This window comes from Molossus molossus, unplaced genomic scaffold, assembly GCF_014108415.1.
Source record: "Molossus molossus isolate mMolMol1 unplaced genomic scaffold, mMolMol1.p scaffold_m16_p_12, whole genome shotgun sequence".
Lineage (NCBI taxonomy): Eukaryota > Metazoa > Chordata > Mammalia > Chiroptera > Molossidae > Molossus > Molossus molossus.
In genome coordinates, this window is record NW_023425347.1 from 23454144 (window position 1) to 23475537 (window position 21394).

The 21394-nt window shown below is 39.3% G+C and overlaps 1 protein-coding gene across 3 annotated transcripts in view; it reads left to right on the plus strand.

The window, feature by feature from the left end:
• KIF13A (kinesin family member 13A) overlaps positions 1-21394 on the plus strand; it is a 208697-nt gene that overhangs the window by 118647 nt on the left and 68656 nt on the right. For all 3 annotated transcript variants that reach the window (XM_036255370.1, XM_036255369.1, XM_036255371.1), the window contains 5 exons: positions 5035-5127; positions 5995-6175; positions 9583-9670; positions 11097-11231; positions 11900-12012. In XM_036255370.1, the coding sequence (XP_036111263.1) occupies positions 5035-5127; positions 5995-6175; positions 9583-9670; positions 11097-11231; positions 11900-12012 (610 nt within the window). The remainder of the gene's footprint in view (positions 1-5034; positions 5128-5994; positions 6176-9582; positions 9671-11096; positions 11232-11899; positions 12013-21394) is intronic.

Here is a 21394-nt window from a genome sequence, read left to right on the forward strand (position 1 = left end):
TGGAGAAAAATATTTACCCCACATGATAGACCAAAAGTTAATATCCTTACTCTATAATGAGCATTTTAAAATTAGTAAGTAAAAAGATTGATGATGAAACAAATTTATTTATAAAAACAAATAGGACTCACATAGCCAATTTGTTAAAGAATAAATACAAATGGGCAAATAACCTACAAAAAGGAAAATTTAAATCTAACAAAACTAGGAGATTTTTTCTTCTTCTGTTGACTTAGTCAAAACAAGGAAGAAGGATTACTGCTGGTGTTGCCGAGGGTATAGAAAAAAGGACACATGCATTACTGAGAGAACTTAGTATATTTGATTTTTTTCGAGTTTTTTTTTTCTAGTAAAGTCAGAAGAGTGCACAAAGGTAAATATGTAAGGATGGTGCAGAAAAAATAAAAAGGAATTAATCTAAATATCCATAATAGACAACTGATTGTATCAGCTACAAATACCGTGGAAAGCTAAGTAGCTATAAAACAATGTTAATGTTGATGTGTCTTTGCAGAAGTGGGGAACTATTCATTATTTCTTGTCTTAAAAGAGACTAGATTTCCCTCAAGGCATAAAGCCATATAAAATGTATTCCAGTCTCTCCAGAATCCAGTCTTGCTTAGATTTATAAAAATACATGAACATGACAATAGTTCTTTGTATTTATCCCTTTATAAATTGTGCTTCAAGATAGTTATTTAAGGGTGGAAAGGAGAAAAAAAATCTTTCCAGAAACACAGAATCATTGTTTCCTACTTTTTCATAGTCTATTTTGTTTTCCAGAATTTTCCTTTCTTCGTCTAACTAAACCTTGATTAAATATGATAAATATGAATTATATTCTGTCTGTTAAATGTAACTGTAAATATCTCACTCAAAGAATTTGACTTTTTGGAAAGCATATGTACATATTTAGTGAAAATCAGAGATTAGTTTATTTTTTTCAGTCACATACTATGTTTCAAGGTTTAGGAGGTTACTGTGTATGTCAGTAAAAGTGTAATTTCATTTTTTTTAAATTATAGTTACTAATTTAATAGGTGCATGTTGACATGTTTATTCACACCCCAGTGCCTTATTGGTAACAAAGACTATTGTGGTCTTTAGGGGCTCATTAGAATAGCAAAAACAGCCATACTTTGACCAAAGTGTAACCTGTTATACAGTTAGGTATTTTTTTAGGTTCAACACACACTATTTTGATGCCTCAGTCATCATTAATGAGAAAAGGGGCCCCCAATTAAATATCCACTAGTCTTTACAGCAGTGGCCACATAGTAATTCAGTAAGTGCCTACTGTGTGCCAGGTACTCTGCTAAGATGCACCAACTCCTGATTTCAAGAGCTCACAATGCAATGGTAGAGAAAAAAATATAGTGCAGTGTGAAGAGTTCTGGGAGATTGTAGAAAATAACATAGAGACCGAGGAGGAAGCTGCTGATTTCCAGGGCCACACAGCGTAAGTCACCGATTATGGATGGGTATCAGCCTTGACATTCAGGAGCCAGTACAGACAGACCCAGCCCCTGCCACACACCAGTAGTGTGATCTTGGGCAAATGACTGACTGTTTCAGAGCCTCAGTCTCCGTATTGATCACAATCCATACCTACTCTACCTGGGTAGTGCAAGGATTCAATGATATAAAGTATGTAAAGTGCATTACAAAGAGAATAGTTAATAAACATTAATTCTCTTCTTAGCATAAATAATATTATACAAATTAAGTAGGCAAATTCATATTCTATTTAGTATTTACAATATTTGGACATGGGCTAAACTGAAGTTTATTCTTATATTTTTACATCCTTGAGAATTCTTTGATCATTTGGTTTATTTTTCATGTAATTTTAGTATACTCATCCTGCATTGGTTGGTTTTTTATTTTGACTTGTCATATCACACACCTGTTTTATGTGGTTCTACAGCATCTCTCCTCCTCCTCCTCCTCCTCCTCCTCCTCCTCCTCCTTCCAAATAATCTTTAGTTTAAAAGGCCTACCAAGGAAAAATAAACATTGTGATTTGCCCTTGAAAGAATATCAAGAAAATAATCCCTCATCATTCTAGGCTCTCAGCATCAGAAACCAGAAGTACTACGTTTCCCTGCCTGATGGATCAGTTCTTTAGATGATGACTTCAGGTCGCCATGGCTTAAGCTCTTTGACCATAGTTCTGTGCAGTCTTTTCATCAACTCAAGCTCTTGCATGTTTCCAAATTACTAAATATAAATTGCGTTATGGTCAGGATGTTTGACCAAGCCAAGTCTAAAGAGTCTTGTCCCCACCCTCCTCCCCTCCCTTCCTGGGGGCTGGCTAGCCAGTGTGGCTGATCAAACGATTGCTCCATTCATCTGCAGTGCCAAGACAGCCGTGCTTTCAGAATGCCTTCCAATGGCACTCGTCTGGCTGAGGACCATAACCAGTTCTCAAGCCTGAACTCAGGCTGTTTAATTCCTCATCTTCTACAGCACAGGGCTCAGCTTCAGATGTAATGCTGGCCTCTTGGCATGGGCCTTGGGAATAACTACGGCATAAGGAAGGTCCTTTGAGAGAATATATGAGAAAAACGTATTGGTATGTATGAAGGATCAGCAACAGGGAGGTCAAATATTTTCTTCATAAGCATAAGACTGTAACATAAAAGCAGTTTTGAAAGTGTGTTTAGTGGATCATAATTTTGACAATACCTTATTCTCTTCAGAGTATACAGGGTAGGGCCAAAGTAGGTTTACAGTTGTTCATATGGAAAATAATACGATAATAAGTAATAGAACAAGAATAAATTCTGTGTTCATGTACTCACAACTGTACACCTGCTTTGGCCCCACCCTGTATGTGTGCACACACACATCTTTAGGTAGAGCTCTCAACAAACCTGTGTTTTTAGGAAAACCTCTTACAGTTGTTCTTTAAAAAAAAAAAAAAATCCACATATTCCACCAGCATGTTTTGAATACCTCTTAGGTACCAGGCTCTTTGCTAGTTCTTAGAAATCAGAAATAGAAAAATAAGGTTATATAAATTTGGTGAGTTTTCTTCCAATCCATATTTTTTACTTTAGCACCCATAGATTTCTCTCTCTCTCTCTCTCTCTCTCTCTCTCTCTCTCTCACACACACACACACAATTTGACGTAAGTTTTTACATTACATGTACAGTCTGAACGTGGCATATTTTACTCACTGTTATTGAATTCTAGCATTGTTTATACACAAATTTGTTTTTATATGACATAATGTTACATCATATAAAATAGTCACATTTTATATGTCCACTCCCTTACAAATGGGCATTTAACTTGATTCCAACTTACAGTATTATAAACAATACTGTCACAATCATCCTTTACAAGGGTCTCTTGTGTCTCTAGGGTAGATGTCTCACAGTGGGTCAGAGAATGTGGGCAGCTTCCCTTTCTTAGGTATGGTGAGGTTTTCTTTCTGAATGGCTGCATTTGTTTTTTCTTCTAGCAGTTTATGAAAATACCTATTTCCTCAATCCAGCTAGATTCCACGTTGTCAAATTTTTTTTTTTTTGTCATTCTAATGGTTGAAAAGATTATATCTTGTTTCATGTTTACATGTTTTTGTTGTTTTTTTACATATAGTTTATTTCTGCTTTATTTCAACACTTTGCTCATGTAAATATATATGATAGATTTGATTCTAACATTTTTTGGCAAATAATTAAATATTTGAATTCTAAGAATTAAAAAGTACACTTTTCTTCTCAGTTGTCATAGTCCACATATGTAACACCATGCTCAGATCCAAATATATTATGAGCTTCATTTCTTTCTTTTTTCCCTCCAATTTTTATTAGTTTATTTTTGTTACAGATGTTTCTCCTTTTTCACCCCAGCCCACCCCTCCACCCCCCCTAGCATTGTTGTTTGTGTCCATTGGTTATGCATACATGCATATAAGTTCTTTGGTTCATCTCACATGTTTACATGTTTTAAAGAGTTCTATTCTGCAACCACGATATGTCAGTGTTAAAATCAGATCCAGCTTTGCATATAAGAAGAACATAAACCCCAAAGCTTTTATCATGTTGCATTATTTCCAAATGTAAAAAGAATTGTCATGCAGGATAAAAAGGTTGAATGGACTCATTCTTTTGATAAATATTTATTAAGCATTTTGTACTGGGCACCAGGATTATAAAGATAAACAGATTATAGTCTCTGACATCAATCAGGGGTTCTTATTCCATTGGAGAATGCTGTAACAGTGACTGTTCTGAGAACTGTAAGAGCACAGCAGAAGGAGAATATCATTTCAATTCTCTTAATCATGGAGAATGAATGTCAGAAAGTCACCCATTTCAGAGGGTAGTAAGTGCAACCTGAAGTGTTTAAAAAGATTTTCAGGCTTTTACTCTACTGCTGGATGCTATGGATGCTACCGTAGTATTTATACTAAATGACGGAACTCCCTAAGAACTGCAGTAAACTGTAGACAGGCTCACTGAGGAGAGCTTGTCCCTGAACACCCGCACCCCCATGAGAACTCAAGTAAGATGTGTCTGTGTTCAACTCATCACCTCCACCAGCGATGAACAGCTTCCTGGCACCTGGCAGGTACTTGGCCCCGTGCTAAGTGCAGAGGTACATGCATGTACCAAAGCATGTATGGTGTGGTTCCTACTCATCCAAAGCTCAGGATCCAGATTGGAAAATAAGACAATTCATGTTTAATGACATTTTAATACTAACTCATGAGAAGAAACAAAACCAAGTTTAAATGATACTTCCATATGGCCTATTAACAATGGAAAGGAAACCTCAATGCCTAGAGGAATGCCTTAGAAGGAAGCAGTGGGTAGAATCCTCAGTTGATCCAGGTACTGAGCTATGGGTAAGAAGGGTAAATAAAATCACAGGCATGAAGCTCTTAATACAGCCCTACAGCTAGTAGGCACACAATAATTCACTTTTAACAGCGCTTTGGAGTTAGAGAGTGCTGGTATCTGAAACTTAGTTATTAATATAAATATGTCAAAAAACATCAGTTTTTTCTTTTGTTTTTTAGGTCAAGAGGTGGTTTTCAAGTGCCTTGGGGAAGGAATTCTTGAAAAAGCCTTTCAGGGGTATAATGCTTGTATTTTTGCATATGGACAGACAGGTAAGAACTGCTTTTATTTACAGGCAATATTAAATGTGCATTTCTTAAAACAGAAATAGAAAACACTGGGAAGCTACAGAAAAATGCTTCTGCCTTTGTGGTTTAACTGAATTAGATAAAAAGTAACCCTCCTTTTGACCATCAACAGTTTTGGTAATTAAGTAGTTTCAGTGTTAATGAGCAAAGCTGGTTTCAAACTGTTAAATGTTGTTTTCCTAAATTATAGTTTTAACCTGCATTTGAACTAGAAAAATAATTACCAGTTTCTCAGTATAAATGTGATCGTAAAAACTATTTTTAAAAACAATTAGTATCTTCCTATACAGAGGACTTTCACTAGGATACAGAACTGATGATGGATCATTAAACCTAGGAACAAGCAAAACAAAACCATACTAGTGTCTCAGCCATTAACTCTCTGAGGCATCATGATTTCAACTATAAAGTGGGAATCAGTCAATCAGTCATAACAATACTGCCTCTGGTCACATTCAGGGCAATAAGACTCATATGAGAGAATATATATCAAAGTGCCTTCACAAATAAAATATTTTTTGGTAAATACTGTGAATGTTACTTGATAATGTAGAGTTGCTATTTACTGTACATGCTATTTTTAGTGATTATATTTGTTTGCATCTACTTGTAAATGAAGTGCCCTCTGGATCTCACAAGCAGAGTGAAACTAGAGGATGTGAGTGTAATAGAAATAATAGTAGCCCTTTTGTTTGAGGCTCAGGTTTGGGGGCCAGGTTTGCCAGGTCCACTTTGTGACCTTGACCGATACATGTAGACGACTTATATGGTTGAAGCATTATATTTTGCTCCCTCTTTTACCCTCCTGTCTTTCTGCTTGCTCTTCTCCAGGCTCAGGAAAATCCTTCTCCATGATGGGCAATGCTGAGCAGCTGGGCCTTATCCCAAGGCTCTGTTGTGCTTTATTTAAAAGGATCTCTCTGGAGCAAAATGAGTCACAGACCTTTAAAGTCGAAGTATCCTATATGGAAATTTATAATGAGAAAGTTCGGGATCTTTTAGACCCCAAAGGGTAAGTAAGTTGGTGATGAAATTAAGCTTGTACTAGAGGTAATAATTTAAAATGATCCTAAAGATAAAATTGCAACTGAATATGTCTATTTGAGCCCTCGGTCACTACTGTGGTTTCAGTTCATTTACTGAGAAATCATCTACTCTCAAAGCTGGTTGGTATGGCCAGTATACATAGTTTATCCTAAATTCATGTATAAAGTTGCTTATATATGCCATTTTAAAAAGATGTTTTTATTATTGGTATTATTTTAGCCACCATGGTTTATTCATAAAAATTGAGTTATAAATGCTTGGACCTTGCATTTATGTTGGAAAGCAGCACTTCTGAATTGGATATGAAGTGGTTGAAGGATTGAAATCACCCAGCTTAGGCAAGTCATTCTCCTCCCAGGCTGTGTGCATTGGAATCACATGGAGGGCTATTTAAGGCTATAGTGACCTGAGCCCCACCCACAGAGGCTAGGATTCAGTAGACCCAGGGAAAAACCTAGGCATCTATGTTTTTGAAAAACTAGGTGATAAAAGCCAGATGAGTTTGATTCATAGAAGGAGAGGGCCATTTACTTTATTATTATTATTTTTTTACTGATTTAAATAAGATATATTTTGCCTGGCCAGTTTGGCTCAGCAGTTGGAGCGTCAGTCTGTGGACCAGAGTCCTGGGTTTGGTTCCTGTTAGGGGCATGTACATAAATAAATAAATAAATAAATAAATAAGCAAATAAATAAACAAATAAATAAATAAGATATATTTTTATAAAATTTAGAAAATAGGCAAAATGTAAGAAGAAATAAAAATGACCTATAATCCCATCACTCAAAAATAACCACATTTTTTTTCTTTATTGTTGAAAGTATTACAGATGTCCCTCCTTTTCTCCCCATTGGCACCCTTCTCCGCGTTCCTCCCCCAATCTTCACTGCACTGTTGTTTATGTCCATTGAAAAATAACCACTGTTGCGCGGCCAGTGTGGCTCACTGGTTGAGCATCAACCCAGGCACCAAGAGGTCACCAGTTCAATTCCTGGTGAGGGTACATTCCCAGGTTGTGGGCCTGTGATCCCCAGTGGGGTCACAGGAGGTGGCCAGTTGATGTTCTCTCTTATCGATGTTTCTGTCTGTCTGTCTCTCTCTCCCCTTTCCTCTCTCTCTAAAATCAATAAAGAAATAAATATATATATAAAAGAAAAATAACCACAGTTAATACTTTGGTGCATTTTGATCCTGTATTTCAAATTTGTGTGTGTGTGTGTGTGTGTGTGTGTGTTGAGGTCATTCTCTAAATACAATTCAATATCCTGAATTTTTTTTGTAACATAATGAACACTTTCTCTTGTCATTAAAAAAATATTTTTAAATGCTTTTAGCAGCTGTATAATCAAGGGTATAATCAAAGGTATAATATCAAATTATAGGTTGCAAGGAAGTAACCCAATCATAGAAATTGTTTACATTTACTTTAAAGTTGTGAACTATTTAATGCATATGAAAGAACATTTATGATACATGTAAGGTATAATGAATAATAAAATCAAAGATGGCCCTACTCACCATGGTTTTTAATAAATGGAACATGACCAGTAGTTTTGAAGCCTCCTATATGTTTCTCTTGGATCCCATTCTGTTTCCTACCCCACCCCAAAGTAACTGCTATTATGACTTTTCTGTTTTTTGTTATCTTCCTTCTCTTTAGAGTAAACACATTATTTTACATATTATTAAACACATTATTTTTGTGTGTATAAGTGACATCATAGCTATTTGTGTACTTTGTTAACTTATATTTCCCCCTCAATTAATCATTCATTCTGATATATGAAGTAACAATGCATTAGTTTTTACTGCTCTTTAGTATTCCATAGTATGATTATACCATCAGTTACTTATCCCACCTCCTGTCATTGTGTGGTTTCCTCCTTTTACCACTTCATTACTGCTCTGAGCATTCTTTTTTTTATTTATTTTAGAGAGAAAGGAATGGAGAGGGAGAGAGAGATGGAAACATCAATGAGCAAGAATATTGATTGGCTGCCTCCTGCATGTCCCCCACTGGGGATCAGACCCACAACCTGGGCATGTGCCCTGACCGGGAAACGAACCGGCGACCTCTTGGTGCATGAATCGATGCTCAACCACTGAGCCACGTAGGCAGGGCTTGTACAGTTTTGCTGGTGTACAAATGCAGGAGTTTCTAGGGAATACATGTAGGGGGAATTGTAGGTCAAAAGAAATGGAATGTTCATCTTTATTTGGTACTGCCAGACTGTTGTCCGAGGGGTTGTACCAGTTTATACCCCCAGCAGCAGTGTACAGGAATGCCGGATATTAAAGTCCTCATAGGCACTTGATATTGTGCTAAATTTACTTTTTCTTGCTCATGAATATCATTAAAGATTCTCTGGTTATGCAAGCAGAGTGAGCTGAGTTCTAGATCCGTGTGCATCAAAGTAGCTTTCATAAAGACATGCATTTGGTCTGCCCTGTTTAGAGTACAGCAGAATTACTCATGGTCACATTGGATTTTTTGTTCTTAAAGTTAGTAAAACCTATTTTGTAAGGTTGTAAGATTAAATGGGATAACCGAAAAGTTCTTAGAGAACAATGCCACGACTGGGGAAGCACTCAGTGGTTTTTAGGTCCCCTTTTCCACACTTGAATGATGCCAACCTTTGATTCTTGATTTGAAAGGTGATTAATATCTGATGCCATGAGAAAGGTGACATGTACAGTCGGGTAATAATCTGTGTCGCTTTGCTTTACATCTCAATTATCTATTGATACACTGTCCAAATGGGTACCACACCAGGTTTGCCATTTAAAAAAATCAAAAGGGCCCTAAAATCTTCACCAGCTGAGCCAATTCTGAATGCAGGATAAATATCAGTAACTACAAGTAACTGCTGTAATCTCACTTTCTATGTGAAATTGTCAGCATCGAAGCAACATAAATCAATACGGACTTGGGAAAGTAAATTAAAAATAAAACAGAAATACTTTAATATTCTTTGCTGCTTGATCCCAGCTTCATATTATATACTGAGAATGTGCTTATTTATAAAATAGCCTTAAGTTGGTCAGTTCCATTCTGGAATGTTCTTTGCTTTGTTTTGTTTTCTTTTTTTTTCCCTCCTGTGTCAAACAAGTTCATTCACTAAAGCAAGTTGGCCCAGCCTAGTGTTCTGTGTGCCGGCTGTTTAGTTGGTGAGTGGAGATAGACATTTTTAAACAGTAAGTTAGTTTAAGTAGAAGTCATAGTATAAAAGACATTTTTCATAATGAATGCTGTCTTGCTGATCTAAATAAAGTAGCTTTAGAATATTTTTTTATTTAAAAAATTATTTCGAAACTGCCATCTTACAAGTTTTGTCTGATTCATTTATTTCTTTTTTTTTCCCCTCCGAAAGGAGTAGACAGTCTCTTAAAGTTCGAGAGCATAAAGTTTTGGGACCGTATGTAGATGGTTTATCCCAACTGGCTGTCACTAGTTTTGAGGTAAGTGTAATTTTTTTTAATGTCATTAAATAACTGACAGTAAATTAAAGCATGTAAGTGATGTTGAATATATTTTAGTGTGAATGCTTTATTGCATATTGATACCATTCATGGTCTCCAAAACCCCAAACAGAAAAAAGGGCCTTTAATCACCTCTTCAGCCTACGTTGTTGCAAAGGTTTCACGGTGCGGCTGAGAAGCTCAGCATTTGAGCTAAATGTTTTCCCTGGTACCGCTCTGTTGACACTGTTCTACATCAGGTCACTAGCGACGTCTCTCTGGACAGATGTGAAGAGTATTCTAGTTCATTCAACCTCTTCTCTTTGATAGGGTCCCCTGCCAGCTTGCATTACTTTTCACTCTCCTGTTTCTTCTATTGTCCTGAATCAGTCCTCTCTCCATTTTCCTACTTCTTGATGTTTATGCCTTCTTATTTCCTGACTTGATGTTTCACTGCTGGTTTTACTGTCATTGCTTTGGAAATCTCATCACACAACCTGCTGTCTGTGGCTGTTACAGTGCTATCTCTGTGTTGCGGCTGTCCAATCACCCTCAGTACAGCCAAAATTAATCCAGGAGCTAACTCTGTAGCCATTTAAACACAGTTTTCAAATGAGTACTAGACTTATTGGAGTGATGGCTCTGTGAGCTTCAGTGTTCTTGTGTGTAAAATCATGAGAATACTTTCCTTATTTTGTTTTTTTTTGGAGAGTGGAAGGGAGGGAGAGAGAGACATCAATGAGAAAGAGACACATTGATTGGTTGCCTCCTGCACAACCCTGACCAGGGCCGGGGATCAAACCTGCAATCTAGGTATGGGCCCTTGATCGGGAATCAAACCCGTGATCCTTTGGTCTGGGGTTGGAGGGCCTGATGCTCTAAGCACTGAGCCAAAACCGGCCAGGGCAGAGAATACTTTCTTTATAAGGTTCATTCATCAAACACTGTATAAGAATCCATAGGTTCCAGGTGTTGTAAGGCAGGTGTACAAAGGTGAATAAGGAACATTCCCTGGCGAGCCATGGTGTTGGAGGGCAGAGGCAAATAAGTGAGCAGTAGATAGCTACACAGAGTTGTCAAGCCCAGAGAGTTAGAATAGAATAAGGTGATCACCATTACTGAGTATCTGGAGTGCTCAGTAGATATTAGCTCTTTTCTTCCCTAGGAACTTGCAAAGGAAAACATAGGTAGTTAACAGAGAGAGAAGACAATTGCGGGTGAGAAAGAATGGGGCATACATTTCATACACTCAAAAGCACCAAGGGAGGTGGACACTGAACCTTGCTCAGTGAAGGAGGGGCAGGAGGTTTTTATGGGAGGGCGGTGGCAAACGCGTCAGAGGATCATAATTAATACACACACCTGGTGGGCAGGACTGTGTTCATATGTTTTCGCTTATAATATTTTCCTTATGCTTTGCCTCTAGGATATTGAGTCATTGATGTCTGAGGGAAATAAGTCTCGGACGGTAGCTGCCACCAACATGAATGAAGAGAGTAGCCGCTCCCATGCCGTGTTCAACATCATAATCACACAGACACTTTATGACTTGCAGTCTGGGGTGAGGGACTGGGCAGACCCTTTGTTGGCAGTAAAAGACCTCACAATATGTTCATGGGTGATGTGTTTGGGTTCAGCTGCTGAGAATTTTGTGCTGGCTCTTACTAGATGAGCTACCTTGCTTAAATCATTTAATTTCTTAGGTCTTCCTTAATATATAATTGAATTTCTTGTGTGAACTCCCTAAAGAGCATGATGATGTCATCAGACAGCTTTTAATATGTATTCTTTCATACTTAAATTCCCCTCAAAGCAGCTGAATCTACCTCATTGTCATTAAGGGATATTAAAGAGGAAACCACAGCAGTTAGCCTAAAGAGCGCTTTCTCAAAGCAGAGGGGTTGGACCTGAATGCACAGGAATCCTCCTGTCCTAGTATTTCCTCGTAAGCACCTAAAGTCTCCAGCATCCTGGCTGTTTTCGGGCAAGCCACGTGTACTTGCTTCGCAGCAGCCAAACAAAATGCTGCCCTGCCCCACCAATTCAAATTTTGACTGTGAAATTTCACATCCAAATAACCCTTCTTACCATTTCAAATCTTGGGAAGCTTGCCCCTTTGTAGTGGATGGCTGCTTGGGTTGCTCTCAGTTATAGTGCTGACAGAGATGTAGAGATCTGTGTGGTTTTGGCATTCATGTGTGTTGTTTCTCTCTTGTGTCCTACCACTAGAACTCTGGAGAGAAAGTCAGTAAGGTCAGCTTGGTAGACCTGGCTGGTAGCGAAAGAGTGTCCAAAACTGGAGCCGCAGGAGAGCGACTGAAAGAAGGCAGCAACATTAACAAGTAAGGTGGCTGTGCTCACCTGGAGCATCACCTCCAGTGTCCTGTGTATCTGGGGGACTTGTGACATAAGGGGTCCAATGACTCTGATCATGGGTAGTTCGGAGTCTATCCCATGTTTAATGAAACCGGGTCGAGGAAAGACAACAGTGTGCCCCTATTGAGATACAGAAGTTATCTAAGCGACGTGGTGCAGCCCTGCTCAAACATTCTACAAATATTTAGTGTAGCATTGTACATAATGTAGTCTTCGGTAAATGTAAATCACACTTTCACAAATAAAATATAGTAAATTAACTCAGGGAGCTTACTCTGAAGAGAAAATCTGCTTTGAATCTCTTTGTAAGGCTAATACTATTTAAATATCAATACTTAAAAAAGCAACAAAAAAAACTTAACAGTTATTGAATCACTGCCACACTGAAATCCCACTATTGCCTTGAGTGCATACAGTGTGCCCAGTGACACCGTGAAGTCTGGAAGCAGGGTGGTGCAGGATGTGTAGGAGTTTGCCAGGTAGACAGAGGAGAAAAAGGCATTCTATATGGAGCGTGCAGCAAAGGCACAGACAACGAAGGACTTGTTCTCCCGGGAGTGTGGTTCCAGGTGGCTCCTGGTGTACACGAGGAAGAGTCTCTGCTTTCCAGCATGAGAGGGAATGGAGTTTGCATTTTAGAGGGTGTACTCAAGCCAGACTGCTTGAAGTCAGTCCTGTCTCCACCACTTACTAGATATATATCTATATCTATATGTGTGTGTGTGTGATAGGCAGGTGAGTTCACCTCTCTGTGCTTCATTTTTCTCATCTGTAAAATGGGGATAACTGTATCTCCTTCACAGAATTGTTTGGGATTAAGTGCCCATAATGTGCTTAGAACAATGCCTGGCATGTATACGCACTGAATAACATTAATTTTTGTAACTACTGTTCTTATAATGCATATAAACAGTATGATCGTTATCCTTACTCCAAGTTCAACAGAAAGCAGTTTAGTTTGTACTTGTAATATTTTGTCTTGCAACATATAACTTGGGGTTTTGTTTAGGACAGAAGGTGACAAGAGGTAATATATTTAGGAACATGTTTGTGCAGCTTGCATTTTAAAATATTGTTAGATTAGAATTTTAGTATTACACAAGTTTAAACTTAGCAATAAAATATCACCCCCTCTCAAATGGACACAGGCACACTCACTGCAAAGACTGCTGCTTTAGGGAGTTGCTCTTCCAATCACCCTGTCTCCCGCTCTAATAACAAAGGATTTTGCGATATTTCGTGACAAATCATTGTAGGGGCCCAGGCTGATATTACAGCTCTGCCCTTCAAAGTGAGCTCAGGAACCAGGGTGGGAAAGCAGAAATGTGAGTGTGAGGGAGCAGGCACCAAAGAAAAGACTGTCGCTGGTCCTGGAGACTTGTTTACTGGTGCTGAGCTGTGCCCTCCCCTGGCCTGCTGGCTGGGATTGTGGTAGACACTGGAGATTCTGTGCTGTGAATCTGTGGGACTTCAGAGTATGGCCTTGATGTGTAATGATCACCGACTGCTACTGACTTCTTGCAATGTGCCAGGTGTTATTCTGAGTGCTCTGTGTCGTAACTCATCTGATCCTCACATCAGCATTTGTAAAAGGGGTCTGTTACTCCATTTTGCAGATGAGGAAACCAAGGCAGAGCGCAGTTCCATAATGTGTCCAGAGTCACAAGCTCTAAGAGTGGATCTTGGATTTGGTTACAGGCAGTCTGGCTCCAGAGCCCAGGCTCACCACTGTGCTATACTTGGGGTGACCATGTGTTCTGTTTGCCTGAAAAAGGTTCTGATTGATACTTTTCTCTCAGAGTAAATATTATCATTGCCTCCTTAAATTTGGACACTAAATTATGTAGTGTCCCAAGATGGACTACTTCAAGGCCACACGATAACATGGTTTTGATCCTCCAGCAACTGGCCCTTTTTCATAATCACTTATTGAGTTGAATGGAATTCTCTTAGCTTCCTACTGTCTTTCCTTATTATGTACAGCTCTTTCACAAATGGATGTGTGTATCCCCTGCTGCTAGTCCGTGGGATATAATCATCATGTTTACGTTTCTTCATAGTTTTCAGACCACTTTCACCTTCATTATTTCATGTGAGGCTCATACCAAGTATTTTTTTTTTCTTTTAATCTCTGTTTAAGACAGAGGAAACAGATGCTTGGAGACATTTAAGTAATATGAATGAAGCCACACAGACATTTTAAGCCTCTGCTATGTGTCTGGCACGGCAGTAGATGCTGAGGATGCAAAAGGAATTTAGATATTGTTGTCAACAAAATACTCCCTCACTGCCTCCCCCAAACATGTCACATCCCAATTCCCAACACTTGCACATATGTTACCTTACAAGGCAAAGGGATTTTGCAAATGTGGTTTTTAAGAGTTTGAGATAGGGAGGTTATCCAGGTGGGCCCCATGTGATCACAAAGCTCCATAGAAGTGAAAGAGGAAGATCGGAGAACCACAGTCAGAGTCAGACTGATGCAGGGTGAGAAAGACTTCAGTGGCCATCGCTTGCTTGGAGATGGAGGAAGGGTCCATGGGCCATGGAATGCGGGCAGCCTATGGTCACAAGCACTGTAAGATAATGAACTTGTGTTGTTTTAAGCCTCGCCATTTATGGTTACTTGTTACAGCATGATTGCCTCCCTGAGGAGCGCATAGTTTAGGACAACAGTAAGTTACTTCATGTGAAAAAGTGAAAGGAAGGAAGTTTTTTTACTGGATAATGTTGAGAAATGCAGTATAACCCAGCATTTGAGCATGGAACTATTTTTTATGACACCTTTCCCAGCCTGTGGAGGTCTGCCAAGTTGGTTTTGTGCTTTCCCCAAAATAACTGGCTGGAATGGAGTGGAACTCCTTCTGAACCCTTTCTCCTGAACCTTAGTCCAGGGCTATTTCCTTTCCTCCTCACATCTCTCATCTCCCGAGTTGGTGCATATGCACTGGGAGACCACTGTGGATCCAGGTCTCCACCAGGTAGGCATCCTCCAAGTTCTCGGCATGGTCATTGGTGCGTAGTAACTGAATGAATGGGGGCATTTCTTTCATCCTAAGAGAGTACTGCAATATCTGCACAGCCCTCTCAGAGGCCTTCATAGAAATAGCGACTCACAGTCCCATACCTGTGATTCTAAAGCCCAGAAAGGTCTGAAAACCAAGAACTTTTTTTCCTTCATAGCACATTTGTTAGTAAACCTTCACCTAGACTCTCATAAGGGATCTCTAATCTTTATCTATATTTACAGCCTTTATTTACTTACTTAATGTGGATATTTATAACTTTAACTGTGGAATTATTCATGTATTTTACTATGGAGTACTGTCTAGATCCCACTGGCGGTCATGTACAGTGTCCAGATATTCTGATTTTAAGACACATGTAGTCCCAAGGGTTACGGATTAAATACAGTGATACCTCGGTTCTCGAACGCCTCGAATTTCGACCAAATCGGTATTCGACCAGGAGATTCGAGAAACTTTTGTCTCGGAATCCGAACAAATATTTGGAACTCGAACTTCCGAGATGAGCCGAGTTGAGCCGAATGGCGTTCATTCGGCCCAGCGTGCCTTGCTTGCGTCATCAGTGTGAGTGCAGAGAGAGAGTCACGCTTTGTGGAGAGAGTCACGCTTTACACTGAATTTAACCCTTAGACATACTGTACACTTTTATTTCTTGTTGAGACTTATGTTTTTCTACATATTATATACAAATTAGGCCAGTAAATAGGCATTTTCTGGGGCTTGGAACGAATTAATCCAGTTTCCATTATTTCCTATTGGTTTCATTGCTTCGGTTTTCGAACAATTTGGTTCTCGACCATCCTCCTGGAACGAATTATGTTCGAGAACCGAGGTATCACTGTATATGGAGCTGTACTTTTTTTATCCATTTTGCAAATGTGTGTTTAACACTGTGCGTAAAAACACAGGGGTGGATGGGTAAGGTGGGACCCTGGCCTCAGGGAGTTCAAAGTCCAGTGGGGAAGGGAGCCCTTTGAAGGGCAGCACTAGTACGTTAAGTGCCACAGACACAGGGTGCAGTGGGACACGGGTGACAGCACAGCTGGAGGGTTCAGGGGCTTCTAGAGGAACCACTGCAATTTCTTAGTTATAGAAAGAGCCTTATGACCGCCCATACCTCAGTTTCCTCATCTGTAAAATGTGGATGAGGAAACAACCCTATGACTAGGGCTGTTATAAGGATTAAATTAGTTACTTGTGCCTGGTCGGTGTGACTCAGTGGATTGAGTGTCGTCCCATGGACTGAGAGGTCCTGGTTTAATTCCTGGTCAGGGCACATGCCCGGGTTTGGGGCTCGATCCCCAGTAGGGGGCAGACAGGAGGCAGCTGATCCATGTTTCTCTCTCACATCAATGTTTCTCTCTCTCTCCCTTCCTATCCCTCTAAAAAATCAATAACAATGTATAAAAAAAATAGTTCCTTATAAAGTACTTACAACAGTGCCTAACACATAGTAAACTCTATATAAGTGTGTACTAATAAAGTAAAATAATACAGTAAATTGAAACTGCTGCCTGTTGGTTCCACCAATGGCATTTTAAGCCTTAAAATCAGTACCCAGTTGAGTGCTAAAATTAAAGAAATCTGTGATGTTTCCCAAGCTTTCTCTTGGCTTCCTATTTGGGCTTCTTTTGATGGACCATTAATAATCTTCTTAAGCAGACCTGTCAGGGACATCACACGGACATTAGTGTGTGCTTAATGGGCCGTGGATTTAGGAGCTTCATCTCTCCGTAAGCTCTTAAGAGCTTTAAAACACACATTATTCCTTCTTTTCGAGAACTAAGGCGCTGTGTGACTGCACCGCCACGGCCTGTTCAGGGTCGGATAGGTATGGTGGTCTGTAGACCATCTTTCCCAGGCAGTGCAGTGCATCTGAAAAATCAGTCTGCTGCTCCACCTGGCTATTGAGAGTGGAATGGGGAAAGCTTCCCTTTCTACTGGAGTCTGGCTGGCTCAGCTCCCTCGAGAACTCAGTTAGAGCTTGGAGCACTCTCTCCAGTGCCCCGAGGAATGCCATTGAAATGGTTCCATTTTAATCTCAGCGGTGGCCAGTCCTTAAATGCAAACAGTTCTCATCGAATGAGGATCTTCCCCAGTCTCACTTCCATTTCAATTACTGTGATTAATAATAAAGTATATGCTAAACATCTCCAAAAACGGGTTCCCGTGAACTTGTAGAGATATTAATGTGATACTCCCAGGATTCTCCTAGGTAATTTGTAATAATACAATAACTTATAAGCTTAATGTTTCTAATGTTTCATGTGACTCCGTCCTCCTTTCCTTCTTCTTGAGGACTTTTCATAACTCTTGTTCATTTCCTCTTGGAAGCCTCATTTAATTGGGTATTACCTGAATGAACTTGTACCTAGGGAGAATATAAAAATGGCTTGCTTCTGTTCATTATTCAAGGACGGGCAGGAGTTCTTGCTGATTTACCACTTGTACATTGCAGGATCCAACTATGTGGGGGAAAAAATCTGAACAAATGTCTTTACATTTAATGTGAGAGACCCATTAAGGACAGGGCAAAAATCTGCTCATTGGGGTCCAGTTGCCACATCTTTTGGGGCATGTGCCATTTTCACCTCAGTGTTTCTCAAAGCATTTTTGTGAAATACTGGTTCCTCAGGTGGCTTTGGGAAGAACATAATTTTGAGAAGGGCGACTTGTATAACTCCCTTTGGACGTTCACAGTGCTAAAAGCCTTGAGAAGCCCTGCAGTAAAGAATCCCATATACCTTTAACTTGTTCCCTGAACATATTGGATAACAGAGGTCTAGGTATCACATTAAAATCTCCAGAAAATTTTTTCAAAAGAACTTGTTTTTGGAAACGTTAGTATATACTTTATTATTACACTCTAGCCACAGAGATGGAAATGAGATTGGGAGTGATACTCATTAGGTGAGCTCTGTGTGAGTTTAATGATTTGCGTTGGCCCCTAGAAAAGGGTGGTGAGTGGGAATGAGGCAGGTACTGTCTTTTCACCATGTTTTGCCGTTTCTCCTTTACTCTTAAGAGTGGGGAAGAGTACTAAACTCAAACCCACTAACCTCATCATCTTTCAACTAATTCTTTAAAAGCCAGGAACTACGCTCTGCTGTCAGCCACATAAACCAGTGATAGTGACAACCAAATGGTGTATATTTTTTCCTCACTTAACAGAAATTCAGAAGCTGGAACAGAACCTTAGAAATACTAACAGGCACACAGTTCTGCTAACCTTAGTGTGTGTTCATGTCATCCTCATAACCTCGAGATGGCTCTACCGTTCAGTGTTGCAGACAAGGAGAAAGGAGGAGGGGTAAAGGACCACGGGCTTCTATCAGCGGAATCCTGTGCCTTTTCTATCAGGAGTGGATAGCTTCCTTGGAAGCCCCTCCCAGTAATGTATGCCTTCCTCTCATTGGGCAGAACTGTTTCATGCTTCCTCAAGCTGCAAAGGACAGGAAAGTGGAGTTTTTAGCTTGGCACATACTTCCCAGTAAAATTGGGATTCTGTTCATAAGAAGAGGGGGGGAATGGATACTGGGCCAGCACCCACAGATCATACCAGTGATGATTGTAGTAGTTTTTAGAAAGAGATCCATGTCCTGTTCTTCAATGTATAAAACTCAGTTTAACTCCACAAATACTGAGTACTTTCTGTAGGCCAGGCACAGTAATTACTGAAAGAATATCTGTGGTAATAGAATAACCACTGCCTCAAGGTGATCACAACCTAAGTAGAAAGAGATACAGAAATAGGTATAGGTATACCTTGTTTTGCTGCGCTTCAATTTATTACGTTTCATAGATGTTGCATTTTTTACAAATTGAAGGCAAGCCCTTCCAGCAGCAAAAATATTATGATTCACTTTATTGCAAATAAACTGCACTGAACTCACAATATCTCTAAGGTTTTCCTGTATACAGCTAACTCTAATAAAGTTTAATAAATACTGAAGTTATAATAATAGAAAAAGATCTTTGGTAAAATAATATATTTGAAATCTACCTTAGAGAGTAAAGATAACTCACATCACATCCTGTCTACTCCTAAGGGCAGAAATCTGTGATTGGAAAGCTATGTAAATTGGAGGAACATGCAGGAAAGCAAAAAAAAAAAAAAAAAAAAAAAATGTTGAATTACCTTTGATTGTATTTATTGGAGCAGCTTTTATATTATTTTTGCTGTTCCCAAGTTTTATTTATTTTCTTTTTGATCTCAAATTGTCCATTGTCATGATAGATAGGTAGATTTTTGAAGATTTCGATCTTAAAGCATGGCTGTGTTCATAAATGTTACCCTCCTGCCTAACTTCTTTGCCTCCAGTCAGCTCCTCCCCCATGCTGCTCCCCACCCAGCCCAAGAACTTATGCTGAGAGATTTAAAGATTAGGAGCTTCCTTACCATCCCCACCCCTGGTAGGTCTGATAGAATTAGAAAGATTCCTGGAATAACTTTTTCAGCCCTGAAAATTGGCAAACAACTCCACCCTTTTCTAGACACCTGTGAGTCACAAGAGCTGCCCATTTGCCTCCAGCATGAGAAGGCAGTACTAGCAGGATCCATAATTAGTGGTCCTGTTATATACATTTAAGCTCCCTGGAATAAAGTTCTCATTAAAATATGTAAGCCTGTTGTTCATCTTTCACACACTGAACAGTTTTTAGGATTCCAGGAGCCCCAGGATCATTGCTTCTGGGTGGAACCTTGTCACTGGGTGACCTGCTGTCTCTCACTCATTCCAGAGTCCCACTCACCCTGGAATTCATTTGTTTGTTCCCAGGAGACCCTAGTAGGTTTAGGTGAAGTTCTTGTTTTGAATGTGTGCACGCAAAAGTTTATTATTAGGTAAAAGGCTGTGGCTTGACTAATGATAAACTTCCCCAGCTAGATAAGTTATAGAACAGAGCACACAGTGACTGGGTTGTGTAATTTCCATCCAGCTCCACCCTCTGCTCCTGACTCTTAATGCTGCACCGGGCTTCAGGGAGCACAGCATATGGTGGAATTTTTTTCAAAGCATTCGTTTAATTTTATCTTTTATTGTTTAGGAATGACAGAAACTTTCCCTTTTTACTCCCTACACTGTCATATCAGGAAATGTAAGTATTTGCCACAAGACAAAGTAAAATTTAGTCTCAATGATGAAAAATCCATGACAACCCTCAAACACGTTTTCATATGAAGGGCCATTGAAATTTCAAGTTGCTACCACTGACCTTTCAGTCACTGAGCTCTTTATAGTTTGTAAGAATTAAAGCAATTTCTGCTGCTTTGGGGGTATTAAAAATGTGGGATAGTGCATAGAATTGTTTACAACCAAAATTTTTATTTCAGTAGTTACAAAATGTGAAAAATGCCCTATATTCAATATAAAAGCAGAAATGTGTTTTTGCCTTATATTGGACTCTTATTTCCCTCTTTTTCTTACATATCACATGCAGTTTTCTTCTTAAAGTTGTGAACTTTGGGAGGATGATTGAACTTGCTGAATTTTTCTTAATTAAAAAAATTTTTAAGCTGCATTGGAAAATAATTTACCCACCACAGTTTGCCATTTTTAAAGTATACAATTCAATAGCTTTATTATATATATTCAAAGTTGTACAGCCATCACTACAATCTAATTTTAAAACATTTTTATCACCCCCAAAAGAAACTTCATGTCCAAGTCATTCCGCATTGGTCCTATCCCTAGCCCTAAGCAACCACTACCTCTGTCTCTGTAGATTTGCCTATTCTGGATATGTGACTGTATTATTTTCCTAGTGTTTGTATAACAGATCACCACAAATTGGGTTGCAAAATTTGCTTTCCTACAGTTCTGGAGGTGAGATGTCCAAAATCAAGAGATTTACAGGGTTTGTTCCTGCTGGGGGCTCAGAGGGAAAATGTCTTTTAGGCCTCTCGTCTAGCCTCATTCCTTGGCTTGTAGATGCATCACTACAATCTGTCTCCATCTTCACATGCTGTTCTCCATGTGTGTCTTCATATGGCCTTATAAGGACACCAGTCATTGGTTTAGAACCCTTCCTGATCCAGTAAGGTCTCATCTCAACTTATTTCATTGGCAAGGACCCTATTTCCAAATAAGGTCACATTCTGAGGTTCTAGTAGGTATGAATCTGGGGGGGAGGGGGGATTATTCAACCCAGGACAGTGGCCTTTTGTGTTTGATTCTTTCACTTAGCGTAATTTTTCAAGGTTCATTCATGTTGTAGCATGTATCAGAACCTCATTCCTCTTTTATAGCCAATAATACTCTTTTGTATGGACATACCACATTTTATTCATCCCTTCATCATTTGCTGGACATTTGGGTTGTTT